At 42.2% G+C, this 22,677-nt stretch overlaps 1 protein-coding gene across 1 annotated transcript in view; it reads left to right on the top strand.

Annotated features, from left to right (window-relative positions):
- The first annotated feature begins 347 nt into the window (after positions 1-347).
- The window catches only part of kcnk9 (potassium channel, subfamily K, member 9), a 40,131-nt gene continuing 17,801 nt past the window's right edge, over positions 348-22,677 (top strand). Inside the window, exon 1 of the mRNA XM_029443798.1 lies at positions 348-1,399. Within this exon, the coding sequence (XP_029299658.1) occupies positions 787-1,399 (613 nt within the window). The 5' untranslated portion in view covers positions 348-786. The remainder of the gene's footprint in view (positions 1,400-22,677) is intronic.

The raw sequence follows: 22,677 nt of genomic DNA, 5'->3' as shown, positions 1-22,677 counted from the left end.
TGGTCAACACAGAGGCCCCCTCACGACGAGGGATAACACATGCATTTCTTTTTTTCAAAATCACTTTAAAGTCATCAGCAGACAGTGCGGGAGAGGAGGTTTGGATGTGCGCAACGGAGCCACTGCGGGCACGGAGTGCGCGGTAGCTTTTATTTATTTTTTTAAATGAATTTTGCTTATTCGAGCTCAGAAGTATCTTTGTTTTTAATCCTCTACTCATCCTATAACACATTTACATTTGGGGAAACTCTACTTTGCGATGGAGCCTGCTGTCGAAGATGATTTGTTGCATGCTTGGATTGTATTCCTCTAACAAGTGGTGAGGTGGATCCAGGAATAAATCCACTGAAAGGAGAAATAAGATGTTTGATCTGAGCATTGTGTGAGTAACATTTCCAAACGTGATGTTCCTCCGCACTCTGTGACCCTCCGGTGTTACCGACGACTCAGCACATTTCTAATGAGGATGTCCTCCGCTGTTTGCGAGCAAGATTTGAGGATTTCACAGAAACTGGATTTCTTTTTTTTGTATTTGGGGAACAGGCTGATAAAAATAGCCCGCGTGCTGATGAGGTTACAATGAACAGGTTGGTGTTCAGCTGAAACTTCCAGACAGGCGGAACGATGTCTTGTTTTAGGACATTTTAAATCAAAGTGAGTGGAGCATCAAAGAAAAGAAAGAAACAAGGATCCGATCATTTATTTGTTTGGAACAATTTATTCACATCAGTGTAGTTCACACGAGGAGCGCAGAGACCAACAGGCGATCCTGGAAGCAGCTTGTTGATGGCACTGCGCACCGGGAGGACTTGGTTTGGGCAGGTCTTGCGCAGGGTCTTTCGGCTGCAGGGCTCCTGGTTCAGGCGATCGAGCAGTCTCTTGTGTCTCTCCGCGAACCAGGAGCAGGATCTGGGGTTCTGTCACCGGGATCACTACAAGGCGGCGGATTTCCACCGCTGCTCCGACTCCGGCGACCACCGCGGTCACCGTCACCGGAGCGCTCCTTTCTGCGCCTCCACCTCCAGGCGCTGTCCACACGGTTTTCCCCACGCTTGCTGCGCCTTCCCGGGGAATCCGAGGGGACATGAGCCCCTCGGTTGCCGGTTCCTGTTGGCCATGAAGCGGCAAAACGTGCGGACCTTGTCCCTGATCATCTGCACGTTTACATACCTGCTCGTCGGGGCCGCCGTGTTTGACGCCCTGGAGTCCGACTTCGAGATGCGGGAAAAAGAGCAGCTGGAAGCCGAGGAGAAGCGTCTCCAGGGGAAATATAACATCAGCGAGGATGATTATCGCAAACTGGAGACCATCATCATGGAGGCAGAGCCCCACAGAGCCGGGGTGCAGTGGAAATTCGCAGGGTCATTTTACTTTGCCATCACGGTTATAACCACTATAGGTAAGTGTCCGTTTCTTTAGGTGAGCCTCAGTCAAACCCGATAACCATTACAGGTGCTTCTCACTATGGTGTAATACAGCTGTTGCGCAACAGAACATGGTTTATTATGAGGACAATTACATTTGAGAGGTAACAAAACGGCAACAATATAGCGAGAGCACATGTTCACATCCAGAGCCGCCACGAGCTTTTCTCTTGAGTCTTAAGATAAAGTTTTTAAAGCAACATGTTGCAGTAGTCTCTCGCTGGTCCGAGGGGAGTTGTGCTTCACGAGAGGATATTTGGATTCATACTAAAGAACAACTGGAGGATGACGTAGCGCACGCACACTGTTTAAACACACACACACACACACACACACACACACACACACACACACACACACACACACACACACACACACACACACACACCATCTGTGTTGCAGCTGGAAGACGTTATGATTCCACTTTGAAAGTGTGACAGTTAACGGGTTTAAGGTTTCCTCTCTCAGCCTGCAGATATGGAGGATGACGAGGCTCTGTGGTGCTGAAGGGACAGCTCCTCTGGGCTCAGGAGTTCGGAGAGTTGAAGAGACTTCTCCTGATCCGGCTCTGCTTTCATTACATGTTCGGATCTCTCTGAGGTTTGGTGTGTGACCAAAGAGCTTCACTACAACAAGTGATTCTAAATGAAAAAGGGGTTTTGGGTGAGAGCTGGTCCAGTTTCCATGAATGCATTCACTTCTTCTGTTTCCCCCTAAAAGGAGACGTGTATTGCATCAGTGTGACGCGACTTACGATGATGCATTTACGTCATAAAGATTTATTTCAGGCAGTGAAGGGAGCACTGAGTTTCTCTCTTTACACTCCACAATCAAAACCACATTCCTGCATTTTAATCTCCAAAATACAGAATGAAGCTTCAGCGAATTGAGTTACAGTTTATTTAATTGATTCAAATGTGCACGTTACTAAAATGAGTTGGCGGCAGGACATTTTGAAATGAACTCTCTCGCCCTGCAGAGGTCACTCTGAGGAGCGCTTTCTCCATTTTTGAAGTCAGACAGTGTTGTTGAAGATGAGGACTTTTTTATCAGGGGGGAACTAATGCACCATGCCTGCCCTGCAGTTTGCCAGGCAACACTTAAAAAGAGACGTCTGCACGGAGCTGTGGATGTGGAGCCGCTGTTGTTTCTAGGCTACAGCAACGAGAGCCATTGTAATATTCATGTTCTGTGAAGTGGATGCATTTACTGCAGCGGGCTGAGTCTGTTCCAGGACGCTGTTATACATTATCATACTCTTAACACGAGGGAGAAGAGTTCAGTGGACAGTCAGAGTTTTACTGCAAAATGTACAGGAATTGAATATTTGAATGGAAACACTGAATAAGAAGGAAATGCAGTTAAAAGACAGGAATTGCATTAATTAGTTTGAGAACAACTCCTTCAGAACAAGTGCTTCTTCTTGCTGATTGCAAAGTTCAAATTACAATGTTTAAAAAATGGAGTCGGGTCATTAAGACGTTTCTAAATCTGCTGTCTAGTTGAATACATCCTGGAGACTTGTGATTATAAACTAACACATCAGCTGATTTACACATTTGCCAACTTGTGAATCATGAAAAACACAAAGGATTAAAGGATGAGTCTGGTGACGTTTTATACTTTTTATTATCGTCAGCAAACCTCAAGAAAACAAATAAACCAACAGTTCTGATCCTAAAACAGACTCTATGAATCCTGATGTATTATTCCTCCAATATCAATTAATCAATTAATTACAATCAACCTTGTAGCTTGTTGTGACTCAGTCCTACAAACACTCCTCTGCTGCTGTTAATACTAACAATAGAGCAACAAATGTGTATCAATCCGCAGCTGAAAATAGTCCCCAATGAACGCACAATTCCTTCCTTTTCTAAAACTTAAAAACGGAAGTGCTCAGCTGGTTTAGGAAGTCATTTAGCATATTTTTAAAATGAAACTGTACGTCCGGGAACGTTTTGACAGACGGACTTTTCACAGATTTGTTGACATTGAGCACACATGGCATCATCAAACCTCACTTCCACAGCGACACACAGGACATGACCTCGTTGTGAAACGGACGCAGTTTAAACACGTGGTGAACGTTGTGAAGTGAAACAAAAGATCTTAGTTTGGGTTCAACACGTTTTTCTTTCACGTAAAATAAAACAAGTCAACGTTGAGTTTTGTTTTTACAGGATATAAACAGCGAGTCATGTGTTCGGTCGACACATTCCTCCACCCTGACCTCCTCCCTCTGCAGACTTAGTCACTGTTTTTACTACGTCACCTTACTTCTTCTTTTGCTCCTGACATAATTACTTCGACCACTAAAGGTCGCCGCACCAATTAACGTAAATATGGGTCGTAATAAGCAGACAGGCGACCTATACGTCCAGTTTGGTCGGAGAGGATGGTCTGGAATATTACCCGGTTTATCCTTTAACCACAATGCCTGTAAGTCAAGTGTGAGGCCAAATGCATGAGCTGCGTGTCGGAGCGAAGGCCTGCAGAGTATCTGAACTCTAATTTACTGAAATGACCAATGACCACCATCATTACATGAAACACCAACAACTTACATGAACGATATGTTTCAGTATTCTTAATATTACTGCAGTTACTTGATCTCTCTCTCATCACCTTGTGCTCTCACCTGCTGAGGTCTTACACGTCATCTTCCTTCTTAGAGATAACAAAACTATATTCTTTCTTCTGCGCTCCATCAATGCATTTCCAAATAATTATTTTGAGCGCTAAAAGTGAAAAGAATCGAAAGCATCTTCGTGCAGCTGAAACCTGCTGCAAAGATAAAGAAAACAATTTGGACTCAACTACGAGCTGTTTGTGGAAACTAATTAAATGTGGGACAGTAAAAATGGTGCAAAGATGTGTATTAAGATATGTCGTGCTACGATTGTGGACGTGCACAGTGACAGCAGAATAAATCACCAGAGAACAAATAATACATTGATCATCTGTTCACTACTAACCTCAAGCTGCACCTTATCTTCTGACAAATATTATACATATTTATTTCTCTCTCGACATAAAAAGGAAATCCCACATATTCACAAAATAACATTTGAAGGAAATGTAAATAGTATAATGGAAAAGAATATGGAGTAAAAAGGGATTTAAAGGCTCAAGTCTCAGGAGCTGCATCATTATTAAATATCCTTGTAAAAGTAGTGTTAAGATAAGCGAAATCAACATCTGGAATAGATTACCTTGGTGCCATGAAGTTTGAGGCAATGGAAGTAGATCGATGTATGTTGCGACAGGGTTCGTGCAGCTCCGATATAAGGGGCAAGATTGTCTTTGTCTGAGGGACACTACGCGGTTGTGCTTGGAAGCAGGTAGTGTTCCCATTATTATTGTTTGTTGTGCAACGAAATAATAATTAATCAACTATATCTGTGTCTGTGCTTTATTGATTCCTCTCTGTTTCATACCACAATGTTGTGAGCGATAAATATCCACGACAGTAGTTCCGGTATTTGTAACCTTTAATAGTAGTAGTAGTAGTATGCATGAGCAGTAGACGGTGTAGACATTGCAAAAAGGCAGCAGTAGAATCTTGCACCGAATGTCTTTGAGTGTGTGGAACAGAAACAGTGTCATTAAAAATGTAGCAGCAGCTGGAGTGGTCAACGCAGGTGCAGTGGTAGTTGTGGTAACATTAGCAGTAGCTGCTGTATGAGAAGCCTGCACTTTAAACTGAGGCTGCACAGTCACTCATAGAGGACTAAACACACCTGCAGCTGCAGGATCAGCTTGTTGAAAACACAATGTTAATTTCTAGAGAACTTGTAACTTGTAGTGGTGATCTGTGAGCAGATGCTCATCATCATCATCATCCTGCCATAAACTGCTCCGAAAGAAACATTAATAAGACTGGAGGTCTGAAACTGGAGCCCAGCTGTGATACTGTCATACATGCCAGCTGCCCCCCCCCCCCCCCCCCCATCACCCAGAGAGACGCTGAGAGTTGACTTTATTTATACCTGCGACTAACTGCACCCAATGTGACACTAAGTGATGGCTGCATGTGGTGAGGGCAAATTGTTCTCATATGTATATATATATATATACAGTATATATGCGCACATATATATATATCATATGTATATATATATATATATCATATGTATATATATTACATTACATTACAGTTCATTTAGCTGACGCTTTTGTCCAGAGCGACTTACAAAAAGTGCAAACAATCATATATATGATATATATATATGTGTATATACATATATATATATATATATATATATATATATATATATATATATGTGTATATACATATATATATATATACATATATATATATATATATATATATATATATATATATATATATATATATATATATATATATATATATATATATATATATATATGATATATATATATATATATGTGTCATGGTCCCATCTGTATCCCTAGAGTTTTCCTGTCCAAGACCACTTCTTCTGCCCCACAAGACCGAAGACCCCTGCAGGCCACATTGTTGGTGAACCATCAAGCTATCTCCCTGCCAGCCCTGGTTGATTCTGGAGCAGATGAGAGTTTCCTGGACACCCAATTAGTGGTCTCGGCTGATATCGCTACTCAACCTCTGTCAACGCCCCTATCTGCTAGAGGGTTGAATGGAAGGTTCCTGGCCCAGGTCACTCATATCAATGAACCACTTCATCTCATCCTGTCAGGCAACCACCATGAAGAGATAAGGTTTCATGTTATGCCTTCTCCCCACACACCCCTAGCACTAGGCCAGCCTTGGTTGAAATTGCACAACCCCCACATAGACTAGTTAACTGGAAAAGTCAAGAGCTGGAGCTCTTTTTGTCACTCCTCCTGCCTGCAGTCTGCACTTTCCCCAGCGGGTTGCACCAGACCCACATCCAAACCCGAGTCAGTACACTTGTCTGCAGTTCCTGCTGTTTATCATAACCTGGGAGAGGTCTTTAGTAAACAGCGGGCCCTGTTTCTGCCTCCTCATCGACTTTACGACTGTGCCATTGACACTCTTCCCGGCGCTCCTCTAACCTTCAAGCTGCCTATTCAACCTGTCCCGACCTGAGTGAGAGGCCATGGAGGTCTACATCCGGACAAATCGCTTCGGCCATGTATTGATTATCGGGGTCTGAACAACATTACTATTAAGATCAAGTATCCCCTGCCCCTCATCAATTCAGCCTTCGAGCCATTACATGGAGCTATCATCTTCTCCAAGCTCGACCTCAGGAACGCTTACCATTAGGTCCGCATACGGCAGGGGGATGAGTGGAAGACTGCATTCAACACCCCCCCTTAGTCATTTTGAATACCTGGTGATGCCATTTGGACTCACCAATGCACCCGCCGTTTTCCAGACTCTAGTGAACGATGTCCTCCGAGACCTGCTGAATCGTTCTGTATTTGTCTATCTGGACGACATCCTGATTTTTTCCTGCACTTTGGAGGAGCATGTACAACACATGCAACAACTTCTCCAAAGGCTTCTGGGGAATAAATTGTTTGTGAAGGCCGAGAAATGCAAGTTTCATGTGGATTCGGTGGACTTCCTGGGGTACATTATCGAGAAGGGGTAGGTCAGGACGGATCCAGAAAAGGTTCAAGCAGGGGCTCAGTGGCCCCAACCTACCACTCAGAAGCAGCTCCAGCGTTTCCTGGGTTTCGCTAAATTCTATCGCCGGTTCATCAGGGACTACAGCCGGGTTGCCGGACCCCTTAATCAACTTACATCCCCGGCAGCATCCTTCTCATGGACTCCTCAGGCTGAGGGTGCATTTACAGAGCTGAAGAAACGGTTTACGTCAGCTCCGATCCTCATTCATCCCGACCCAGCTTTGCAGTTTATCGTCGAGGTGGATGCCTCCAACTCTGGAGTAGGGGCAATTCTGTCCCAACGCTCTACGACTGACCAGAAGCTCCATCCTTGTGCGTTTTTCTCCAGACGCCTGTCTGGGGCTGAACAGAACTACGACGTCGGCAACAGGGAACTACTCGCGGTTAAGCTGGCGTTGGAGTTGGAGCAGCCGTTCATCGTCTGGACGGATCACAGGAACCTGGCTTACATTCAATCCGCCAAGAGACTAAATTCCCGGCAAGCTCGCTGGGCATTGTTCTTCGGCAGGTTCCATTTCACACTGACTTTTCGTCCAGGTTCCAAGAACGGTAAACCTGATGCTCTGTCCAGACTGTTTTCCATTGACCAGGATTCGGCCGCTCCTGTTACTATTGTTCCCTCTTCCAGCATAGTGGGCGTTGTTACGTGGGAGATAAAGGGAGTTATCAAGAATGCTCAAAAGGACCAACCTGATCCTGGTAATGGTCCAAATAACCGTCTGTTTGTTCCAGATTCTGTTCTTCAGTGGGTTCATGCCTCTCGTTTTGCATGCCACCCGGGGTTAACCGGACACTTTCCCTGCTTCGCCGTCACTTTTGGTGGTCTTCGATGGAGGTTGATTCCTGGGCCTTTGTTCTTGCCTGCATGGTCTGCGCCCGCAGCAAGGGCTGCCGGTTTGCTTCTGCCGCTCCCAGTTCCTAGTCGCCCGTGGAGTCACATAGGTTTGGATTTTGTTACTGGTCTGCCCGGACAAGCCTGGTGGGTCGCCTGGAGGCTCCCGTTGAGGGGGGGCGGGGTTCTGTCACGGTCCCATCTGTATCCCTAGTGTTTTCCTGTCCATGTTTTCCCTGTCTCTTTGTGCGTGTGTGTGTGTGTGTGTGTGTGTATGTGGCATGGGCGCGGTCAAAGACTTCAGCAGCTGATCTCATTCAATCCATCAACTCCAATCTGCTCACCTGGCTACAATCAACTCATCCCAGCACAGTTTATCTACCCCGGTCTTCCAGCCACTCATCACCAAATTGTTGTTTCTACTACCCCGGAACACTGCATAACTTGTCGCTCATCTCCTGCCTGCCTGCCTGCCTGCCTGCCTGCCTGCCTGCCTGCCTGCCTGCCTGCCTGCCTGCCTGCCTGCCTGCCATTATTCTCGCACCATCCTTTTCTAGAGTCTAGTGTTCTGCGCCTGGGTTTACTCTGGACTTACCCATAAAAATATGTGTGTATATATATATATTTATTTAGTGTATTAATGTTTATATTACTGTAAGTATTTACTTTGGACTTGACTGAGTGAGTTCCTCTGAAACAACAATAAAACACAACATTAGTAAAGCTCTTCCTGAAACTCAGACTAATGAAGTTAATCAGGGTGAGCGGCTCTTTAAAACCCTATTAAATGGCAGACAAAAACATAATTGCTTTTTTAATGAACACCATATTTGCTACAAACAATAATCAAAATGAAAAAGTGTTCTGAGAATTAAAGTTAATAGAAAATTGCGTTTGGGCCTCTCCAGCACTTTGTTTCTAAATGTCAAAACTGACCAATAAGTCATCTTTAATGAAAGGCTGACGGCCGCGTCAATCGCCATCAGCTGATTAAACGGCAGTTTATTAGTCGTTATCTGGAGCAATGATTGGAGGTGGTGTGTCCTTACAACTGCCTCCTGATTGGCTCCGCTGTCATCTATTGGTCAGCTGGATCACCGCAGCAAAGTTCAAAATGTTTAGGCTGCGACCTCCAGTTTCCATAGTTATTATGACGGGAGCAAAGAATAAGACTCATTCTTGAGTTCCGAGACGACGTCTTCGTCCGGGTTGTTTCACAAGCATCTGATAAAAAGATAAATTATTGTCAACTGTCGGCTGACAGCTTCCAAGATTTCATTCTTGGCCAACGTGTTCGGCCTCTTCTGCATCAACTGTTTGTATTCAACCAAAGCCTGCTGGAATTTGATTGGTCAATACTAATCGGGCTACAAATGGAGAAACCAGAATGTTTCATAAATGCAGAATCTGTCAACATGTCGACTTATTTTGTCTTGCGTACATAACTTAAGTTACATAACAAACCTTTTTCTGACCCAAACCATGATCTTCTTCCTAATCCTAACCAACTAGTTTCATTGTTTGAATGTAAACGAGTTGTTTTGTTTCAAACTCGCTGTTAATCTCCAACCGTCAGAAATGTCGTTTTGGTGACATTAGCTGTTCTGTTGTGTTAAAATAACTGTTAAGATTCTATTTACAGAAAAATATAATCTGAGTATGTCACAACAAATGACAAATCACAACATCTGATATATTATCGGCTAATCATGCACAACACTTGCCTATTTACACATCCAGCACATTAGCATTCGTTTGGTTTCTGGCCTCCTGACAAATCGTATTTAATCTTAGTTTTGGTCTCCACCAACTAAAATATTGTCGGTTTCTTCAACTGTAGCGTACCGTACAGCCGGTTGATCACAACTTTCTTTCCCCCCCTGAGAATAGCTGCAGATGGAGAATCAAAACAATGAGCTAAAAGGCTATCAACACACTTAATTGCTGAGGGGAGCTGCAGAGTTGGATGTGCAGCTTTAATGTAAAACATAGTAAACACAGCGCATCACTGACCATAAAACACTCTTGTTATGCTAAATAAATAACTGCCGACAACGAGACAAGAGTGTTCGAATGCCAAAGTAACTCACGAGTGTTGAAAATAGTTCATGAATATTTACATAATAGTGGAGTCAACTGCAACCCCCCCTCACAGACACATTCAGCGGCCCTCCTTCCTAATGAAAGCGCTCTGTGAAGATGAGTCAGATGCCGGGCCCTATTGTGCCAGTCACAGTTTCCATTACGCTGCACAGCAAGTGCCACTTACAGATTTCTTAACTTGCACTCACACATTATATACAGTTTGTAGCAGTAGGACGAGGCCACTAAAGGAGAGTGCATTATGAATCAGCCCATTCAAAGAAGCCATTATAACGTATAAGGCATTTTATAAATGAGTGTAATTCTGTAGAGTATTATTATTATAAATGTAGATTATACTGCACAAATCCTGTCGCCTTAATGTGAGCCACTACAGGACATTAAGACAATATGTTTTTGTATTACAAGTTATATTTAAATATGCAAATGAAGCATTATCTTGTTAAATTTGTGCTTTTTTGCTACATTTCCGGAACAGAAATGTGAATATTGGATGAAGCAGGTTCAAAGTTCTTGTTTTAATTTGTTCACATATTGGAGTCAATGGTTTGTCACTCCATAAATCAGACAATACTGCCATCTAAGCCATAAAATATATCAATTTTCACTCTTCTTTAGGAAAGGGTTATGAAATATATGTGTACAAAGCTTGAGAATATAGAGAGGAATGAAAGTGGAAAGTTTGGTGTATGTAAGTGCTGCTGAAGTGGAGACTTCTGCTGAAGAATGTGAGAAAAAGCTCCTTTAGAGAAAAGCTCCTTTAGAGATATGTATTGTAACATTCATACATGTTGTACACACTACAGGTGAACAGAGTCATACATGTTGTACACACTACAGGTGAACAGAGTCATACATGTTGTACACACTACAGGTGAACAGGGTCATACATGTTGTACACACTACAGGTGAACAGAGTCATACATGTTGTACACACTACAGGTGAACAGAGTCATACATGTTGTACACACTACAGGTGAACAGAGTCATACATGTTGTACACACTACAGGTGAACAGAGTCATACATGTTGTACACACTACAGGTGAACAGAGTCATACATGTACACACTACAGGTGAACAGGGTCATACATGTTGTACACACTACAGGTGAACAGAGTCATACATGTACACACTACAGGTGAACAGAGTCATACATGTTGTACACACTACAGGTGAACAGGGTCATACATGTTGTACACACTACAGGTGAACAGAGTCATACATGTTGTACACACTACAGGTGAACAGAGTCATACATGTTGTACACACTACAGGTGAACAGAGTCATACATGTTGTACACACTACAGGTGAACAGGGTCATACATGTTGTACACACTACAGGTGAACAGTCATACATGTTGTACACACTACAGGTGAACAGAGTCATACATGTTGTACACACTACAGGTGAACAGAGTCATACATGTTGTACACACTACAGATGAACAGGGTCATACATGTTGTACACACTACAGGTGAACAGGGTCATACATGTTGTACACACTACAGGTGAACAGGGTCAAACATGTAACTAACAGATATCATGAAGCTTCCCCACTTCATGACTCACATCAACACAACTTTATATTACAAGTGTTTAATATGTACATGGGGCGTTATGTAATGTAGCTGTGGAGAGTTTAAATCTACACACACACAAAGTTAGAAGCACAAACTCTGGATGTGGATTTTAGATGTTTCTTTCCACTCGTCTGAAAGAAGACAAAAACAAATGTATTGACTATTTAGCATATTATGACTTTTTATTCATGTATACCAAAATAACAAGTGTTTATGTGTGAACATGCAGACCAGTCTCACACTTCTGGTTAGAACTAAACTGATCCCACAGCACAGGAAAGCATTTTATTCACAGACAATATAAGAAACATATTTGACTGAAGGATACGATGTGGCAGCTATAGGGGGATTGAAAGGTTTTCAAGGATGCATTTGACGTGCTGTTCGATCCGTCCGATTCTTCCTCACAGGGCCACAGGCGGCTAAAAGCCTCATAATACACTCTGTAATCTTAACGCGGATTGTGTGTGTGGAGTCCTGCAGATCTGAGGCATGTAGACGCTGATGAACATGAGTCAGCTGAGCTGGAGGGTGGCCCGGTGTAGCCAAACACACAGATCCTCCATCTGTGTTGTATGTACGATTAGAAGGGCATTTCCCCCTTTGCTTTTCCTCACAGGCTGCTTTCATCCCCAAAGAGAACCTGTTGATGCTCCAAATGTGTTCACGCTCTCGTCGAACATCAAAAAGCTCAAAAAAGCCCGTCTTTAATAACATACGGCTGTAATGCTCCTACTTCCTCAGTATGTATATGTGCATCTCCACTTCATCAAGGACACAGGATTTCACAACTTGTTTCCTCGAGCAGCAGTCAATAAAACGATCGAGCATATTTTAAATCCAGGTGATTGGCTCATTCATAATGCAAGATACTGAGTTTCATAACAGAAGGACATCAATACTTTGATTTATCGGCTTCAGAATGAAGAGACAATTTGTAAATGTCCTGATGAAAGTCTTTTTCACAGATTTTATGTTATTTTTTAGTCATCTAAGCAAAACAAATAAAATATAAAAAAGCACTCAGATCCTCATTTAAATGGCAAAAAACATAAATTCAGTTTTCTTTACTTTTATCCATAATTTCTGTTTCTATTAAACTTCTTCAGTCTTGTTTTTGAGATGTTTGGCTTCAAGGCATTTATTCAAAAATTCTGGATTTGTTGATTAAAATTACAATAAAACTTACCTGCACTTTTTATTTGTGGTCCTCACGGCATTGAAAACATAGAAAGATAAAACCTTTAAGTCTCATTACTCACACAAATCTGTTCGTCAAAGAAATTAAGCAGCAAATTGATTGAAACAACGATTTTAGCTTCAAAATTCCATCAATCTCTTTTTATTGGAGTTTTTGTGACAAGACAATAACTTTGTTTGTTGTTGTTTGATCCAGACAGATTACATTTTGTACTGATATTCATATTCACAGACGTTTCCTTCCTCGAGCTCCACCATGAGGTAGATTTCTGTTTGTCTCATGACACAGTCTGACTTGGTTTCCATTACAGTTGGTACAAAATATCACTAAACTGTTTATGCAAGTTCTAAGTTCTCAGAATCAGCTGTAACTTGTGTTTCGTGCTAATTAGCTAACGTTAGCATGCTAACACGATAAGCTAGCATGGTGAGCACAGCATGTTAAGATCGTGAGCATGTTAGCATTAAAGCTTCACACCGCTCGTCTTCTTGTTACTACATCTGTGTACATTTACTTCAGTAGTATTTATAGGAGGCTAATACTTCCAGAAAATAAGAAATATACGTCACTGAATGTACTCGTGAGATCCCATCGATGTCCCCACATATTCAGACATCTGGTGTCGACGTGGTCGCTCTACATTTGCGAAACTCTTGCAAGGTTGTTATGGTTCGGATAGGTTGTCGAGGGTTACCATAAACACACGACCCACTTCGTTTGAAATCACACAGATCGCCTGCGGCTTCAATAGCCGTGGACTCTGGACACTTAACTCATTCTGTAATGCACAACCTATAGAAGGACGTTTGTCTTCTTAACTTCACTTAATGAAGTCATTCATTTAATCTGTCATGTTCATTTTAAGCAATTTGAGCCGAGCAGTTGATGAATATGAGCTGTGTTGCTGTTTTTAATGTCTTTCATTTCACCAGTATTTGCATCTTGGATTTTTAAATGATGGCGTTTTTCATTACTCGTGTCTTCGAGTTTGATTTAGCACTTTTAATGAATTGATTAAAACTAAAATAAGTGAAGATTCTTGTGTTGCCGTCCCCTCGACTCTGCTGGTACATTAGCTGGACACATCCTGTGTCAATGATTAATGGAGTGTTGCTGAAGTGTTCTGTGGTTTCGTTCACTCCAGATAATATTTCCATGGCTCCTGTTTGTGAGATCAAATCTGTGCTTTGCAGCCGGCTGTGCTGCCTCATGCTGCTGGATGGATTTCTACTCACCTTTCTTCTCCAAGCAAGAAAGTTGTTAATATACGGTCTGACCGCTGCTTATTGAACAATGATTTGAGGCAGTCGCCCTAGTTGCACTTTGTTGCCAGTAGATTATTTTCACTTTGCTGCAGCGTCCTACTGGGAGCTTGATGAAGGTCTCCACACAGATCGATGGGAATGTGTTCCTGTGGCGCTGATGCTCTCTGTGGGAGTCACCCGCTCTCTTGAGCCGGCTGCTCTGTTTTCTCAGCACACAAAGTCCCTCGGTACAAAATACTCTAGTATGTCAACTATCCTCATCTTAAAGGGGCAGTCTTTGAGTCGGTTCGCCTGTCATAAGAAGTTCTACGAAGTATAATGTCGCTGTGGCTCTGAAGGGAACCTTTCAAAGTCTAAAAGAAAATACCTTTTAGTATTTCCTGAAGGCCTCATCAGGGGTTATCTCGGTTTAGTCTGAGGCAACACATTTATAGCGACACCTTCGTTACATACAGGAAGTGGAGCAAGAAAGACCACACACAAGATACGTTCAGGATGTGAAGATGCTTCATGGTGCATTATGGTAAATGAAGGATCCAGTGGTTTTTGGAGCTGTCAGAGAGGAGCCATGTTGGACTCTGGTGTCCCGAGAGACACAAATATCAATAAACTGCCATTAAATACTCTTTTAATATCATTTTAAATTCAGTCCTGATCATAACTACTAAATATTCTTACATTTTCATTGAATTCATTATTTTCTGTACACAAAATGCTAGAGGCATATTTTATATCCGTGTGGGATATGTTGATGATTAGCAACATTGATCTTCATGTATTTTTATTTATTTGTAGTAACAAGTACAAGTTTGAAGCCAAGGCTCAGATTGAAAGCCTGATACAATATCATTTAATGGGGACGCTGACTGTATTTTGGCTACACAGTTTATTACAGACTTATTGTGAGGTCACTTAATAAAAGAATACACAGAGTTTAAAGGAGAACCAACATGGCGTTACTGCCCCACTACAGATCTATATACAGAGTCAGCTTGGTGACTAAGCAGCTCTTTCATAATCTCTGTGTTGAAATTCCTTCTGGTTGGCAACAAATGTCCAAACAGAAATAGCATCAGGTATGTCTTTCAATGCACCTGCTTCCCCAGCTCTAACAAATGTTCACGGTGAACTCCTGCACTTTGCAATTAATAAAACAAGCACACCTTTTACCGTCCTGGCACAAACGCACTGGCTCTGAATGTGAATGTAATATTTGAGACGGTGATCCAGGAAAAGAAATGTTTGTCCCAATGAACTAAATCTGACTCCAGATCTCGATGTTCCAGCTTCATACCGTCTCCAACATCGCTCCCATGACTTCATAAAAAAATGAGGGGCATCCACTGCAAATGGGGTCAGCTGATTAATTATACAGAACGATTAATGCAGTTATTTCCTTGAAATATTGATTGAATCCTATAACATGCATTCTGGGATATATTATGCCGTATGTGAGATGGAATCAAAGTTCAGATTTTGAAACACAGATTCTGCACTCATGCTCCTATCAAATATTGACATCACATACATTATATTATATATATATATAATATATATATATATATATATATATATATATATATATATATATATTGTGTAACACATTTTAATTAATGTCTAAAAATGTTTAATTTATGAGGAAAGTTTTACATCTTTACAGATTGTGAAGATCCCTGAGGCACATTTTTAATTTGTGATATTAGATAATAAAATGTTATTATATTCTAATATGCAGGCATCATATGCTTCATTATTATTGGTTATTATAGCCTTTTTATTTATCGGGTTCTCTGGGAACCACTCAAAAGTTAAAGTAAAAATATCAAAAAGATATCGTTGTTTAACTTCACAGTTTATAAGTTAATAAGATATTATGAGCAACATTTTGTATTTGCTCACTTTAAGTTTACCTCTAAATAAAGTGCTTTGTTTCCAGCCATCGTCTCTGTAGCGATGTCACCATGTTGCCACTGGGGGACATCGTCCTTCCTTCTTGTAAGTCAAACCCACATAAACTTTCCTGATGCTGTAAAACAAACTCTTACTTTTCATCTACGGCTGAAAATAGTTTCCAACAAATGCACTTCATCCTCTTGTTTAAATAACATGTTCTAAAAACTACAGTTCCCAGAAACCATATATATCTGTTGGACATTTTTGGATTCTCTTGCTGACATACCTCTTATTACCGGCTGGTGAGGAGGTCATTAGCGTAGCTTAGCATCATGGCTGCTGTCAAACTGATTATTTATTTAAAGTCTTGGTAGCAGCAACTGTCTGATGGGTGGTGATGGCCTAGTGGTCTGGAGGTACGCCTTCCAAACGAGAAGGTCAATAGTTCAATGCCTCCATTGTATCCCTGAGTTGCTCCAGGGAGACTGTCCCTGTAGTTAGTTCACTGTAAGTCGCTCTGGATCAGAGCGTCTGTGATGTAATGTAGTGACAGGAAGAGGAATGCATTGTTACTTTTGGATTTGCTGGAAAACATCCTTCATCTTGTATTGTGAACTTACGTACAAACAAGTACACAAGTTCTCTCCTAATCGTTCTTTACACGACATCACTTCCTCCTTTGCTCCCTGAGTCATCCCACCAATCGACGGCAGAGTAACACCACAACACTTCAAATCAATGCTCCCGATAACACCTGATAAAATCCATTTATCGGCTGATAACATTGGAAGCGTGTGTTTGAACTTCACGCCTGAATCTAACAGATGTTTCCCAGCAGTGGGATCCAAGTGGACTCTGCAACACAAGTTCTGACATCTACCTCACGTCATCCTTTGGCTGCAGGTGTCATTCTGATCCACTCTGACACCCCAGGCTGTGAGTCAGCAGGACAGTGTCCAGCTGCCAAACTGCAGCTCACACACGAGACAGATTTACATTTCATCTTATTGTTATGCTCTTACACTGTGTTCCTGGAGTCACACGTCATGTCTCCCTCTCTGATATGCTTAAAGAGCTCCAGGGTATTTTATGTAATTTGTCAGTGGGTACAGTAAGCGTGCAGATGACCAACTCCATCACCACCACCACCTGCTGTTAGTTCCCTCCTCCTGCTAGACCCTGACAATCATCTCCCCTCTGTAGCGCTGCTCTGTAATGCACTCCCCCGCGGTCTTATCACAACCACTTGATTCCCTCTGTAGAAGGAGTGGGAGTGTGTGGTCTCCTGTATGAGTTATTGCCGTGGAACAGCAGCATGAAATGAGCGTCGGCGGCTGCTGCACAGTGTGTGGTCCGCTGGTGTTTTTGATACACGAGTAGTGTCTCTGATACTAAATGCGGTTCCCCCCGAGGGTGGAGAACAAATACAGTGTGATCGCACAGTGACGGTAGAATTAGGTTGAACAAGCCCAAACTAAGGCAGTGTGATGAACGCTGCCGCAGCATTCCCTTCACTCTGCGTGGCATTGCTCAGACTTGCATGTTGACATAGTTTGTTCCTAATTGTACCGATTATTAATTCTTGATAAATGAAAGGAATATAATGTGCAGCATGAAACACGATATGCAACTTGCTTTTCGGGACTGCTCCGTTGCGTGATTGCTGCCATATTATGCACGCAGGTGTTCGCTTCGTGCAAAGTAATCATGATATATATGATGATTTATGGAACTACAATTAGTTTCAAGTCATTGCATGCGTTTTATTAAGGCTGATATGCTGCAGGAATTAATTGTCATGAAAAGCGATGTGAAGTGTACCTTTGGTGAAGGAAGTATTCGGATCCGTTACACGCTGAACGCAGGATTTTAATATTATTGTTTGTTATTATTGGAATAATCTGCTGATTATTTTCTCCATTTAATGATCAGTTTGTAAAAAAAGCTCTGAAAATAGTGAGAGAGTCACACCTGGTCTTATTTTGTAAAGTACTATAAGTAATATCTAGAAGCAGAAAGTGACTCAATAATAACTGGAACAATAAGTAACAGCTTCCCAAACATGTTGTTTTAGTGCTTTGTTACGTTCCACTTCTATTTGGCGTCCTTCAGCCTTGGGGGGTCAACAAGCTGCAGCGTGGAGACGAGTTAGTGAACGCTAACCCTAACCTAACCCTAACCCTAACCCTGCTGAGACCAACATCGTCCGTCTTCGTCTCGCAGAGTTTTAGAGATGACCTTCTGACTGCAGACTGTTGGCAGAGAGGCAGCAGGGCACGGCGGGCCAAGTGGTGTCAGTTTCTCTGGGGAGGGGGTTTTAGCGGGAACAGCACGAGTGCCTGTTGCTTAGCAGCACTCAGTGGCTGTATTTCCCGATGCTTCATTAGGTGAGGCCTAACAGGGGACACAGAGCGACGCCTGGGACAGCTCAGAGTCCTGCCAGGAGCAGGCGGCAGGATGCGTCTGCGACGGGACTTTAAATGTCTGAAGAGATTGTAATGATTGCTCATCGGGAAGATTGTGATGAGCACGCTGGGCTTCAGCTCATGAGCTGTAATTGGTTCGGTGTAATGATCTGCACAGAGGGTTAATTGACATGTTATAGGAAGAGAAAGGAGATTATGCTTTGAAGTTAATGACAGTTATCAACACTGGGCAGAGCTGAGGTTTTAACTGTGCTCCAGGTCCTTCAACGCAACAGTTCATCTGCCTGAAGCAAAGTCAGTGTTCAAAAAATAAATCTTATACTCTAATAGAGAGAGAGAAGAAGAGAAGAAAGGAGAGAGAGAGAGAGAGAAGATATAAGAGATCGAGAGACCGCGCGTAAAGCTCACTCGTACTCTCATATCCCGCTCAGGAGAGATAGAAAGAGAGCGAGCAGAGACATAGACAGAGGAGAGAGAAAGAGAACAGAGAGACAAGACAGAGAGATAGAGAGAGATATAGAGAGAGAGAGAGAGAAGACAGCAACAGAGAGAAGACACAAGAAGAAGAGATAGAGAGAGAGAAATAGAGAGATAGATGAGAGATAGATAGAAAGATAGGAGGACAGAGAAGACAGAGGACAGGATACATATAGAAAACAATGGATAGAGATAGAGAGAGAGATAGAGACAGAGAGATAGAGAAGAGAGAACATAAGATACAGATGAGATAGAGAGAAGAGAGGAGAGAGAAGAGAGAATAGATAGACAGAGAGACAGAGAGAGAGAACGAGAGAGAGTATAGAGACAATAACAGAGAGGAGACAGAGAGCCAGAGGGAGAGAGAGAGAGAGAGAGAGAGACAAAAACAGAAGAGAGATGAGAGAGAACAGAGACAGAGGAATAGAGAGAGATATACCAGCGATTAATAGTATATATAGACGAGACAGAGAGAGACGAGAGAGAGAGATAGAGAGAGATAGAGATAGAGAGAGAGAGAGAGAGACATGAGTATATAGACGATGATGAGATATAGATATAACAGTAGAGAGACAAAGGTATAGACATAGACCAAATCAGATTCTACTATAGATCAGATACACGGACGATATCGAAGAGAGAGAGATAGACAGAGGAGATAGATAGATAGAGAGAGAGACAAGATATAAACAGATAATATAGACATATATAGATTAGTAGAGTATGATCAGTCCGAGGAGAATAGCATACTATATATATCTACAAGATAGAATAGAGAGAGACGAGAGAGCCACGTAGATAGAATATATCGAGATTCCAAACATCTCTTTAGACATAGATGATATAGACAATAGATACACAAAGATAGATATAATATATACAGAGAGAGAGACATAGATATACATATAGCTCTACAGAGAGAAGATGATGACATAGAATAGTAAGAGACCATAGATATACATGAGAGAGAGTCAGACAATATAATAGATTAGTAAGAGAGAGAGAAGATATAAATATATATATAAAAGAGTAGAGAGATATAGAGAGAGAGATAGGAGAGAGAAGAAAGAGAGAGAGAGAGAGAGATAGAGAAAAGAGAAGAGAGATATAGAGAGACAAGACTATGATTCTTATTAGATACTTCTACGAAGATAGATATAGATAGAGATAGATGATAGATAGACTATCGAGAGAGAGAGCAGAGACATAGCTAGAGAGAGAGCGAAGCAGATGACGATAGAAGAGTCGGAGAAAGAGAAGTAGATATAGAGCGGAGAGAGAGAGCGAGAGAAATCGAGAGCGGCAGAGAGCTAGTATACATATATAGCTTATAACATCTATCGTCTAATATAAGATAGAGAGAGATAGAATATATATATCTTTAGTAGATAAGCGAGAGAGAGAGAGAGACTAACAGAAGAGGAGAAGAGTGAGTAAGAGAGATAGATAGAGAGCAAGAGAGAGATGAGAGATAGAGAGAAGTAGAGAGCGCAAGTCGAGAAGAAAGAGATAGAGAGATATAATATGCTAAAGATACTATATTATTATCGACGATGTAGAGAGAGACAGGAGAGAGACTAAGAATATATATCGAGAGATAGATATAGAGATATATAGTATATAATAGATGAGTAGAGCGAGTAGAGAGAGACAGATAAGATAGACAGGAGAGAGGAGATAGATAGAGAGGGAAGAATAGATTATAGATAAGAGATATTCGCGGCTATAGATGATCTTTATTTATCCTGAGTGAAATTCAGGCATCCAGTAGCTTAAAACATGACATACAACAATTACCCATCTACCCCCCCCCCCCCCCTCCTGCCATTACAAATGTACAGTACAAATAAGACTTCAAATAAAATAAAAAGTAAAATTAAGTGATAAATGTTAGAAATACAATAAAACTGTTATAAATACAAAGTGAAAGTGAAAGTACAGGCTGTTGTAATTTGAAATTGAATTGAATTTGAATCCCCCCCCCTCCCCCATCACCAAGAGGAGTTGTGCAGTCTCATGGCCAGGGGGACAAAGGAGTTCTTGAGCAGGACGGGGACAGCAGTCTGCCGCTGAACAGGCTCCTCTGCCGGGTGAATGTCCTGTGCAGAGGGTGGGGGGCGTTGTCCAGGATGGATGACAGTTTATCAAGGGTCCTTCTCTCTGCTACTGTCACCAGGGGGTCCAGCTCTGTGTCCACTACAGAGCCAGCCCTCCTCACCAGTGTGTCCAGCCGCCCAGCGTCCCTCTTCTTGCTGCTTCCTCCCCAACACACCACAGCATAGAAGAGAGCGCTGGCCTCCACAGACTGGTGGAACATCAACAGCAGGTTTTTGCAGATGTTGAAGGACCCCCGCCTTCTCAGGAAGTACAGACGACTCTGCCCTTTCTTATGAAGAGTGTCCATGTTTGCCGTCCGGTCCAGCTTGTCGTCCAGCTGCAGGCCCAGATATTTGTAGGACCTGAACACCTCCACGTCGACCCCCTCGATGGACACAGGTTGCAGGTGTGGCCTGATCCTTCGGAAATCCACCACCATCTCCTCGGTCTTGGAGGTGTTCAGCTGCAGATGGTTCGACTTGGACCACCTCACAAAGTCCTCCAACAGAGCTGGAGAGGAAAATGTATTTTATTTATATTTGTATTTATTCAGTTTTTGCAGCAGCATGAATATAGTTAACAGATGAGACACGCAGTTCCTTCGGGAGTCGGGTCAGAGAGTCATCAGGTGGACACTTCACTCCAACTTAATGCTGATGTTGCTTCTTATCTGCTGGATGTGTTCATCAAATCATCTTATTACTGCACATTTCATCATTTGTATAAAGATGATCATTACTATACATGTGCCTGTGTATGTTTCAGGTATGCTCAGGAACCACACGAGGTTCAAAGTGCTTTTGTCTAAATGTCTTTTAAGAGCGGGTGGATGGGTGTTTACTACATGAAGCCCAGAAACCCTACGGTCAGTGAAGCAGCCTACTCTATCAACCCTGATGAAACTGAAGCATAACTTAAAGGATCATTATAGTTTGTTTTCATAGTTTTGACCATCATTTTAATTGGTTATGATGATTGTATTTTCTTTTTTGAATGTAAAACAAGATCCATCGTCTACCTCTGATCCGGGGTCGGGTCGCGGGGGCAGCAGCTCCAGTAAGGAACCTCAGACTTCCCTTCTCCGGGCCACATCCTCCAGCTCCGACTGGGGGATCCCGAGGCGTTCCCAGTGAGGAGATATAATCTCTCCACCGAGTCCTGGGTCTTCCCCGGGGTCTCCTCCCAGCTGGACGTGCCTGGAACACCTCCCTAGGGAGGCGCCCAGAGATATTAGTAATAATTCCTCATTGTGCACCAAAGGTTTATCAGGAAGTTGGTCTGTAAACTGTGAACTGATTAATATTTTGGGAGCATAATGAAGAATAAATAGATTTTCTTCGACTCCATTTCTGCATATCTTGCAAACACAAAATTCTCTAAAGCTGGCATTAAATATGAGACAGTTTCCCACATCGTCCAAGTACACACAACATGGAAGACACGTTTTGGTTCAGGCTAACGTCCTGCATCAAACATGTAAAGGTTGAGCACAAGCTGTTTGTTGTGTTTGTGATTCTCAGATTACAGAAGAACTTGTGGCCCAGCGTTGATGAAAGGTTCTGGTAGGGTGTAGCAGTCAGAGGAAGAACTCATTACATTTTTAGATTGGATCGGATACACACATTATGTTTCACTTATGGAAACGGCCTCGGCGGATGTCTGCACTCTCCTAATGCTCTTCTATGTTCCAAAGGAGTTGATGGCAAAAAATGACATAAGACGCACGTTGCAATAAACAGAAATCATCCTT

The sequence above is a fragment of the Cottoperca gobio genome, chromosome 11 (genome assembly GCF_900634415.1).
Source record: "Cottoperca gobio chromosome 11, fCotGob3.1, whole genome shotgun sequence".
In the NCBI taxonomy this organism is placed as follows: domain Eukaryota; kingdom Metazoa; phylum Chordata; class Actinopteri; order Perciformes; family Bovichtidae; genus Cottoperca; species Cottoperca gobio.
Note: the sequence above shows the minus strand (reverse complement) of the source record. Positions and strands in the feature narration are given on the sequence as shown.